General features: G+C 50.5%; 3 protein-coding genes across 3 annotated transcripts in view; 2 read left to right on the top strand and 1 right to left on the bottom strand.

Annotated features, from left to right (window-relative positions):
• On the top strand, nt 1-8558 carry TFIP11 (tuftelin interacting protein 11). Its single transcript, XM_005421430.3, has 12 exons — nt 1-254; nt 597-750; nt 1377-1533; nt 2008-2135; nt 2607-2759; nt 3190-3699; nt 4489-4595; nt 4829-4997; nt 5193-5436; nt 6002-6144; nt 6551-6716; nt 7262-8558. Exons 1-12 carry the CDS (start codon nt 58-60, stop codon nt 7615-7617), a joined length of 2484 nt encoding a protein of 827 aa, XP_005421487.1. The 5' UTR covers nt 1-57; the 3' UTR covers nt 7618-8558.
• Nucleotides 8514-9853, bottom strand: SRRD (SRR1 domain containing; the record flags this gene model as incomplete). Its single annotated transcript, XM_031057456.1, has 4 exons — nt 8514-8894; nt 9176-9221; nt 9444-9598; nt 9677-9853. Coding segments are annotated over 4 exons (585 nt in total), but the record flags the coding sequence as incomplete, so codon positions are not given.
• A 19-nt stretch (nt 9854-9872) lies between these two features.
• The window catches only part of HPS4 (HPS4 biogenesis of lysosomal organelles complex 3 subunit 2), a 15244-nt gene continuing 14865 nt past the window's right edge, over nt 9873-10251 (top strand). Inside the window, 1 exon segment of the mRNA XM_005421516.3 lies at nt 9873-9922. Coding sequence (XP_005421573.3) covers nt 9873-9922 — 50 coding nt within the window.

Raw genomic sequence — 10251 nt, 5'->3', positions numbered from 1 at the left:
AATTCCTGAGGGGGCTTGTGGTCCCTGAGCGGGCCGGGGCATCGCGGCGGTGCCACCATGTCGATGTCGCACCTGTACGGCACGGATGGAGACGATGGCGTGGAGATGGAGAGCTTCGAGGTGTCGGACTGGGACCTGCAGAACGAATTCAACCCGCACCGGCAGCGACACCGCCAGACCAAGGAGGAGGCGACCTACGGCGTGTGGGCAGAGCGCGACTCGGATGAGGAGCGGCCCAGCTTCGGCGGGAAGCGGTACGGCCGGGCTGGGACCCCCGGCCCGCTCAGGGACCCCTGGGTCCTCCCTATTCCCTGGAGCTCCCTCCCGTTCCCTGGATCTTCCTCATTCCCTGGAACTCCGCCTTGTTCCCTGGGTCTTTCCCGGCTGTCAGCACCCACCCGAGCAGCCCGGGCTGCCCTCGGGACCCCCTCACCTGTGGAGATTTTCCCTGCAGCGCTGGGGGGAGGATGGGGATTGCCTGGCAAAAGCAGGGTTAAGCAGCTCGACAGCCTTTCATATCGCATTTTTGGGGGGTGTAAGGCACAGCAGCCCCCAGGCTCCTGCAGGAATGAGCAGAATTCCCTCTCGTTTTGCAGCTCCAGGGATTACTCGGCCCCCGTGAGCTTTGTGAGCGCCGGGCTGAGGAAGGCAGGGGCTGAGGAGCTCTCGGATGAGGACTCAGATGATGATGAGAAGCCTGTGAAGCAGGAGGAGATTCCCAAGGAGTTTGTGCCCAAGAAGTTAAAGACAGTGAGTTCTCCAGGAAATTTACTGTTCTCTGTTTTAAGTTTATGAAGTCCAGGCTGTGGTCGAGGGCAGTGAAGCTGTAATAGGGCACTAAAAAAGGGAGGAAAAATTAAACCAGAGACCCAAATGTGTCAGTAAGAGAACTGTTTGCTCTAGATGTTGTATCATTGATAAAACAAAAATCAGGATAATAAATCATTGGTACAACTGTACATTGTGTCCTTGGAATCAGTCCTTTCATTTTTCTCAATATTCCTTTTGGTCATTGGAGGTTTAAAGAAGAGAATTCCTGTGATTTCCTGACTTTCGGAGACTTTATTTTTCTACTTTCAGAATGAACAAATCCAGGCATATTATAGATTAGAACTCAAACCCTTACTTTCAGTTAAAACCTGAAAGAATCAGGAATCAGCTTCAGCTAAATCTGGTGGTGGACCCTGAGAACTGTCAGGTTGTCAGCCAGAGTTTTTTCAGGATTTTCCTTTCCCATCTGAGGAATTTCAGGGATCTCCACAGGTGCTTCATGGATGCACAAGCAAGGTTCCAGTGAGCTGGGCTGTGTGGGAAGAACCTTCTGAGGGGAGTTTTGCACACTTTGGTTATTTGAAGCTTGTGTTTGTTTTTGACAGGGTGGAAATTTCAAGCCCAGCCAGAAAGGCTTCGTAGGGGGCTCCAAGTCCTTTGTGGATTTTGGCAGCTGGGAGAGACACACTAAAGGAATTGGGCAGAAGCTTCTCCAGAAGATGGGATATGTCCCTGGAAGGGGTCTGGGGAAGAATGCTCAAGGTATTGTTAGTGTGTTTGCTGGTTTATTATTAACTGGGGATTTGGGGGAGAGGTTGGATTCCTTAAAGAGCTGCCAGCCCCAGGTGGCTTAAACTTCCATCTTGTTTTCCTGTCAGTGATCTGGGCACTGTGGTGAGAGTCAGGGGTGTTCAAACTGACCTGTGGTCATTTGCAAGAGAAAAAGGCAATAAATTCAAAAGGTGGTCATCCCACAGGAAAGGAGATGCTGTTTTACATGGCAGAAGGAAAAGGCAGTGAAATGTGGCTGGGAGTAGGGCTGTGCTTTGGCAGTTTGGTGTGTGCTGGGATGAAGTGATTTTACAGGGAATCGGTGATGTTAGAAGTGCTACAGTGCTGCAGGCAGTGCCAGGAAGGGTGTTGGTGCTGATCTGGGAACTCACAGGGAAAGCCTGGCTGTTCAGCTCTCTCTCAGCACACAAACTGCTCCTCCTGACCCCGTTCCCATCCTGCCAGGAATCATCAACCCCATCGAGGCCAAGCAGAGGAAAGGCAAAGGTGCTGTGGGCGCTTACGGCTCCGAGAGGACCACGCAGTCCTTGCAGGACTTCCCTGTGGTGGACTCAGAAGAGGAAACTGAGGAGGTATTTCTGGGGTTCTTGCTGTTTCCCTGCTGTGCTGTGTGTACAAAATTCAGTTTTCTTAATTTCTGTGTCAGAGAAAACTGTTTGGGCTCATTGTAGATAAGAAGCCAAACACAGAGCATATTGATTTCATTTAGGCAGATCTTCCTTGTCACTGTAATGTTCTTTGTTGTTTCTGGCTAACTCTATTTCAGTAGCTTTGCTAGAATCCCTCCTTTGAGGAGTCCCCCACATAAACAGTCTTTGTCTTTTGTTTAAATAAAAAAAAAGGACCAGGAACATCCTGTTCATTTAATCCATAGGGTGGGTGACTGGCCCACAGCATCCAGGCTGGTTTGGCATGATCTTTTCCACTTCCCATTTATTTCCTGTACAAATTCCTCATTGATCTGATGGTTATTTTCCTGTAAAAAGAGGCAGATTTGGGGTGTGACAAAGAGCAGCCACCTCAACTCTGCTGGTTTTGTCCAGGAGTTTCAGAAGGAGCTCAGCCAGTGGCGGAAGGACCCGAATGGAGGCAAGAAAAAGCCCAAGTACAGCTACAAAACAGTGGAAGAGCTGAAAGCCAAGGGCAGGATCAGCAAGCAGCTTGCAGCCCCTCAGAAGGAGCTGTCCCAGGTCAAGGTGAGGTTGATAAGCCAAGAGGTGACCCCTGGGGATTGTTTGAACCATCTTCTACCTCAAAGGGACTGTAAGGGAACTCAGTAAAATTATGAATCTGATATTAAGGTATCTTTTGAAAATTATAAAAGTTCTAAGTGCAGTAACTATTGACAAGATCACTGCTTGTAGAATCATTCAGTGAAACTGGGATGAGATGAGGAGATTTTTCTGGCTCTGATTCCCGATCCTCTCTTACTTGGTCTGGCTCCTTGTGTCTGGAGAAGGCCATTGTGAAGACAATCCCCTTGTTCAAATACAGTGTATGTTAGCAGCCTCCTGGAGTAATTAAGGTCCTTGGAAATCTCCAGATTTCAATTTGGAGTCAGGGATTTTCTCCTTTTTTGAAGTTGGGAGTTGTTTGTGAGAGAATTTCTGTTCTGTGTGCTGGCAGGTGATTGACATGACGGGCCGGGAGCAGAAGGTTTATTACAGCTACAGCCAGATCAGCCACAAGCACAACATCCCAGATGACAGCCCCCAGCAGCCCCTGGGCAAGGACTCCAAGCCTCAGGGCTTTGCCCTGCCTGAGCTGGAGCACAACCTGCAGCTGCTCATCGACATCACGGAGCAGGAGATCATCCAGAGCGACCGGCAGCTGCAGTACGAGAGGGACATGGTGGTCAACCTCAGCCACGAGATCCAGAAGATGGCTGAGGTGCTGTCCCACGAGGAGAAGGCCATCAGCAACCTCAGCAAGGTGCTGGACATGGTGGAGGAGTGTGAGAGGCGGATGCAGCCAGGCTGTGAGAACCCTCTGACCCTGGATGAGTGTGCAAAGATCTTTGAGACCCTGCAGGACAAGTACTACGAGGAGTACAGGATGTCAGACAGGGTGGACCTGGCAGTGGCCATAGTTTATCCTCTCATGAAGGAATACTTCAAGAACTGGGATCCCCTGAAGGTGTGTGTTGGTTTGAGTTATCTGCAGTTCTCACTTGATGGCTCCAGTAATCTTTGTTACCTTGTCCCCAGTGTGGTCTAGTGGGAGGTGTCCCTGCCCATGGCAGGGGTTGGAATGAGATGAGCTTTAAGGTCCCTTCAAACCAGTCTGGGATTCTGGGATTCTAAATTCCTGATCAGTCTGGAGAAAAAGAAAAGAGACAAAATGAAACTCTCTACTGTCCCCACTCTCAGACATTGCTGGGTAAAAATTTAGGAGTTTGTAAGGCTAAAACCAATCCCTTTTGTGAGTGTTGGGATGAAAAATTTGGTGAAAAACAAATCTTTAGCTGCTGTTTTTTAGCAAAAGCAGGAAAGGTTTGTCTGTCAGGTATCAGAGATGCACAGTCTGTCCTCAGTGCCATTTAGGCTGGGATAGAGTCTGGATCTCTCTGTACACCTGGAAAAGTTCAGACTGTCCTCTCCCCAGAGATATGTTAATACTGTCAGGTGGGACTTTTCTCTCGCAGGACTTTACTAAAAGTCATTTAAGAAATGACAGATGTGGCACTTGGTGCTCTGGACTGGTGACAAGGTGGGGAGGGCTCACAGGTTGGGCTCAGGGGTCTGGGAGTTCTTTTCCAACTTCAGTGATTGTGGGATTCTGGAATTAAGACTACAAGCTCGTGGCTTGCCCTGAGAGGAGATGAAAAGGCTGGCTGTGCTCAGCACACCCTCAGCCTGCTCTGTGCAGATCCCAGCTGGAATTAATGGGAAAGGATACAGACCATTTGTGCCCTGTCATTCCCAGGACTGTACATATGGCACAGAGATCATAGCCAAGTGGAAGAGCCTTCTGGAAAACGATCAGCTGTTATCCCACAGTGGGCAGGACCTGTCAACAGATGCTTTCCACAGGTAGAGAATAAATGATTTGTACTTTGTGCAGCATCTTCCTCTGCTGCTTCCTTGGGGATGGAAAAGAGCAGACACAAGGGAGCTTTTCCTGAGGATTCCCTTGCTGGGCCTGTTAAAATCCAGTTTGCAGCTATAGAAAAGAAGCAGCTTTAACTAACAGCTCCCATTTAGTTTATTTAGGCCCAGGCTGTAGTTTTGAGCTTCACTTTGATTTATTTGGAGTTTTTTCCCAGGCTGATGTGGGAGATCTGGATGCCATATGTCAGGAACATCGTGGCGCGGTGGCAGCCGAGGAACTGCGCATCCATGGTGGATTTCTTGGATAGCTGGGTGAATGTTGTCCCTGTGTGGATACTGGATAACATTCTGGATCAGCTCATCTTCCCCAAGCTGCAGAAAGAGGTGAGAGAAGAGGGCAAGGGAGAGCAAAGCCACGCTCTGAACCAGTGTTTGAATTCCAGACGGAACTCCCAAACACCAGTGTGCAACCTCTGCCGATGGATTGAGGAGTCAGGGGTTGCATCAGAGCTCTTTATGCTTCAAAAAAACTTGCTGCTGGTGGCTGGATTGAGTTAATCTTTGCTGTTGTGCCCCAAGGTGGAGAGCTGGAACCCTCTGACAGACACGGTGCCGATCCACTCGTGGATCCACCCCTGGCTGCCGCTGATGCAGGCGCGCCTGGAGCCGCTGTACTCGCCCATCCGCAACAAGCTGGCCAACGCCCTGCAGAAGTGGCACCCCAGCGACTCCTCTGCCAAGCTCATCCTTCAGCCCTGGAAGGATGTGTTCACTCCTGGCTCCTGGGAGGCTTTCATGGTCAAGAACATCGTGCCTAAACTCGGTGAGACAACAGACAGTGCTGGCAGTGGCACCTTCCACCTTGTGGCTGTCAGTGTTACATCAGAGATTGTTGTTAATGAGATTAGGCCAAGCTTGCCTCTGATTTTCTGCTACCAATCCTGTGCAGAGGCAGAAAGATTAGAAAAATATAAGGAATAACTCTGGTTATTCTCTAGGTTTTCTGTCTTATTTTTTTATAAATCATCCATCTCCAGCTGGTAGGAATATCTGAGAGTTGTCAGGTAGGATCAGGCTGTAAGATGTCTCTCTGTTACTCTTGAATTCCTTGGTCTGTTCTAATGTTTCACCTTGAGTTTTGTAATGCAAAGAGGTTCAAAGGTTAAAAAATAGTGGAGTGATTTAAGTTTCTCAGTTCTGGCTGCAAATTGTAATCACTGGAAGTGGAAATGCACCATTTTGTGGCGGGATCAGCCAAAGATCCCCACTGTCCTTTAGGATAACAAAAAGGTGCTGCTCAAGTTCTGTGTATTGGTGGTGAAAGAGGTCAGGGCACTGAGAAATAAAACTGAGTGAGGCTTTTTTTAAACTGTCCTCTCCTTTCCCAGGAATGTGTCTGAATGAACTCATCATCAACCCTCACCAGCAGCACATGGATGCTTTTTACTGGGTGATCGACTGGGAGGGGATGATTTCTGTCTCCAGCCTCGTTGGGTTGCTGGAGAAACACTTCTTCCCAAAGTGGCTGCAGGTGAGACACTGAGGGCTGAGGAAAGAGGTTTGATTAACTGGGGAGTGTTTTAGTAATTCCTGTCCAGGAATTCCTGCCCTGGTGCTGAGCTGGGGTTCCCACTCACAGCTCAGTAGTCATTGGAACAGTTCCTCCTTTTACTGACAGTAGTAAACCAAGTGGTAAATTATGCCAGGAGAGATTGAGGTTGGAGGTGATGGAGTTCCCATCCATAGAGGTGTCCAAGGAGTGTCTGGATGTGGCACTCAGTGCTCTGGGCTGGTTGATAAGGGGGTGATTTGTCACACATTGGACTCAATACTCTTGGAGTCTTTTCCATGTTAAATGACTCTGGGATTCTGTGGCAGAGAGGCCTCTCCTGCACAGACATCCCTGTGCTGCCTTTGACCTGTCCCTTGCTCTGCAGGTGCTCTGCTCTTGGCTCAGTAACAGCCCCAACTATGAAGAGATCACCAAGTGGTACCTGGGCTGGAAGTCCATGTTCTCAGACCAGGTGCTGGCACATCCCTCCATCAAAGACAAGTTCAATGAAGCCCTTGACATCATGAACAGGGCCGTGTCCTCCAGCGTGGGTAGGTGGCTCGTGGGGGTGGCTCTGCTGCTCTGGGCTGGCAGCACTGGGGGGTTGATTGGGGCATGGCAGCATGGCAGGAACTCCCATGAGCAGTGAAAGTCAGTGGGCTCTGCCTTGCTCTGTCCTTAAAGAACACCTCTGAGGTGCTGCTCAATAGTTCTGGACCACACTGAAGCAGAAACAGATTTTTGGTGGCTTCCTGAGCTTAACTGATCCTCTTCCAGCCTTCCCCTGCCAGTCAGACATCATCCTTTAGGGGCTTGACTTCTAAAGCTGCCATTATTGGGTACTTTTTTCTTTATGGTGAGGTGAAGGGAACCAGCACTTCCCTTCCACATGCTTCTCCCTACTACCTAAAAGTGATAGTTGGGAGTTACATGGTGTAAAAGAGACGAGCGTGCCTGAGGGAGCAGCACCTGAAATCTGCCCTCTTTCCAAAGCTGAGAACTCCCTTTCTGAGCCCAGACTTGACCACCACACTCCAATTTGTGTCCTGGTTGGAGGGAAGCAGCTCAGGACGATTTTCTCCCTTCTCTCCCCCAGGTGGGTACATGCAGCCGGGCGCCCGGGAGAACATCGCGTACCTGACGCACACGGAGCGGCGCAAGGACTTCCAGTACGAGGCCATGCAGGAGCGGCGCGAGGCCGAGAACATGGCCCAGCGCGGCATCGGCGCCGCCGCCGGCTCCGTGCCCATGAACTTCAAGGACCTCATCCAGACCAAGGCCGAGGAGCACAACATCGTCTTCATGCCCGTCATCGGGAAGAGGCACGAGGGCAAGCAGCTCTACACCTTCGGCAGGATCGTCATCTACATCGACAGGGGCGTGGTGTTCGTGCAAGGGGAGAAGACCTGGGTGCCCACCTCGCTGCAGAGCCTCATTGACATGGCCAAGTGAGGCCTTTGTGCAAGAGGAGAAGATCTGGGTGCCCACCTTGCTGCAGAGCCTCATAGACATGGCCAAGTGAGGCCTCTGTGCAAGGGCAGACCACCTTGGGTGCCCATCTTGCTGCAGAGCCTCATTGACATGGCCAAGTGAGGCCCTGCTGGGGACTGAGTCACCAGTCAGGAACAGCCTCTGGGTAACCCTTAGAATAAAGTTCCAGGTTTGTAAATAGTCACACTGGAGCTGGATGCCAGGGTGGTTTTATTGGAAGAGCTGTTCAGGCAGTGGCAAGAGGGTGGAGGGCCAGACTTCCCGACCCAGGAAGCCAGGCTAAGGGTGAACAAGCAGTGCTGACACTTGTAATTGCCACCTGGGCCAGAGGTTTACCAGCAGCTTAGGAGGGATCACATTCTCTGCTCAGTGAGGGCTGGCCTAGCTGAGCCCTCTGAGTCTCTAGTGACAGATGTCACAGCTTGTGCTGGCAGTGAGTTACTGTCCCCACAACATCCCTCACACAGCTGCACACAGCCAGGACCTGTCCCAGCTCTCTCTGCTGTGGGACTGCAGTGGTTAGGAGCACAGAGGTGAGCGAAGGAACCCCAAGGCTTTTTTTCCTGGAGGGAGCTGACCTGGTTGTTGTCAGGGCTGATCAAGAGCTGATCTCAGCAGCAATGAGAGCTGGGAGATTTTTCCAAGCGTGCACTGGGAGCCAGACCCCAACACCTCCCACTACAAACCCCCCTGATAATTTCCCCTTCCTGATGCTTTGCAGTGTGTGTAGGACATGCAAAGGCTTTGAATTGTTATGGAAGAGGAGGGAATCAGAGCAGTCACTGCAGTGTGAATTGCTCCCAAGGCAGGTTTTGGTGGAGTTAGTTTGCTGGAGTTGACTGAGTGTAAATCAAAGCTCAGCTTTACTTTTTTATTAAATAAAATACAAAAATGTCCCATCACCTCAGCATTCAGGTGCTGCCACTTTGGACAGAGCCTCATGCCACAGATGCTACTTGAGCTCCATCTTAGCTGCACAGAAGCTTCCATGGGAAGAGATGTGGATCGCAGCCCTGCCACCACAGGGATGGTCAGGACTTGGCAGGAGCTTCCTCCCCCTTCCTGATGATCTCCAGGTCCTCACAGTCTTGGTACATCGGCTCCTCCACAAAGTCCCAGACCTCAGGGGAGAGCTCCTGCAGTTTATCCAAGGGAAACCAGTGCACAGAGGTGTCATTGAAGGTGTCCAGGTAGCGGGGGTGGCTGGGGAGTGCCACTTCCTCCACTCCTTTCAAGACCTAAAGATCATTTGGGGAAAAAGTTACAGACAATGCAGCAGCCCCTTCCTGCAGAGCTAAGCCAGTGGGGATGAGAATGGTGTTACATTACCCTCAGCCCCTGTGTGCAGGATGTTCTGCAGATGTTCAACAATCCTAAAGTAATTAGCTTTTATATTACAGTGTCTAGGAAAAAGCTTTTGAAAGTAACTCCCTCTTCTTTCCAATGGCAGTTGATTTCCATTCTCATTAAAAGATGTGTTGTCAACATGAAACAATAATGTTAAACTGTTACCTCATACCTTTGCTATGTAAGAATAATCTCTCTCCAAGATTCTAGACAGCAATCTGCAATAACACAAGATGCCCACGTTAGACATGACATTGCTGTGGATTTAGACAGGTTTTCTGCATGGGGCTGGGACAGAGGGCTCACAACTGAAAACTTTATGGCAACAAAAATGCACGAAACAGGGAAATTGCTGTCAGAAGCAATAAAATAAAAGTGGGGGACAGAGAAGAGGAAAGCAGGGTGGGAGGCACTACAGCCTGCCCAGGCTGTGCCCAGACCTCTCCTCGATCCCTCGGAAGCTGTTCCCGATGATGACCAGCTTGGAGAGCGCCGCTGGGCTCCAGTTGCTCCACAGCAGGTTGTTGTACAGAGCCTTCCCGCAGTGCACCATGTAGAACAGCGTGGCCGCGCCCTCGATCCCGTGCTTCCCTTCCTGCCCGGGAACCAGCGAGCCCATCACGGCCGAGCCCCGTTCGCGGGGCCCCTCGGTGTGACCCGGGGGTGTCCTCACCTCATTCTCCGGGAGCAGGCACAGCCCCAGCTCTCGCAGCGCCGCCGCCTCCCGTGCTGAGAAGGCCGGGTCGAACAGTGCGCAGCGTGCGGGCGGCACCTGCGGGGACAGCGGCGTTGTTTTTGCGGAGATAACCAAAAACTCCACAACTTTGTGAAAGTTGTAAAGCCGGTAAGTTTATTACAGCGCTGGACGCATGCGGAGATTACTCTCCTTAAAAGACATGCGTACTTCTGAGAACTTCAGGTCCCTTTTTATCCCCCTCTCAAACACATATGCATGCAATTTCACAATAGGTTCATACATACATATTCATTTTTACGAATTTCGCGTGACATTTGCCGCTAGTTCTTCTTTATCAGAAAGAATTCCTAGGTCAGGTTGACCTGCTCTCACAGCAGTCTCTCTGTCTCTCTCTATCACCCTCTGTCTCCCCCTCCTTATCTCTGTCCTTCACTGAAGCAGTTTCCCTGAGCCTAGGCTTTGCAGTCAGGCTACATAGCTATGTTTCCTAACCACAGACTCAAAGATGTACGTTTCACCTAAATCAAAATGGATTTCTACTCTGGAGAATT

Source organism: Geospiza fortis, unplaced genomic scaffold (assembly GCF_000277835.1).
Source record: "Geospiza fortis unplaced genomic scaffold, GeoFor_1.0 scaffold408, whole genome shotgun sequence".
NCBI lineage: Eukaryota > Metazoa > Chordata > Aves > Passeriformes > Thraupidae > Geospiza > Geospiza fortis.
This window is presented reverse-complemented; position numbering and strand designations above follow the sequence as displayed.

What these genes read in the sequence shown, in the direction of transcription:
- TFIP11 (XM_005421430.3), top strand. Translation starts at nt 58, where the DNA reads ATGTCGATGTCGCACCTGTACGGCACGGATGGAGACGATGGCGTGGAG. An exon ending in TCTGGGGAAGAATGCTCAAG is followed by an intron (nt 1,534 to 2,007) that starts GTATTGTTAGTG and finishes CCATCCTGCCAG; the next exon opens with GAATCATCAACCCCATCGAG. An exon ending in AGGAGCTGTCCCAGGTCAAG is followed by an intron (nt 2,760 to 3,189) that starts GTGAGGTTGATA and finishes GTGTGCTGGCAG; the next exon opens with GTGATTGACATGACGGGCCG.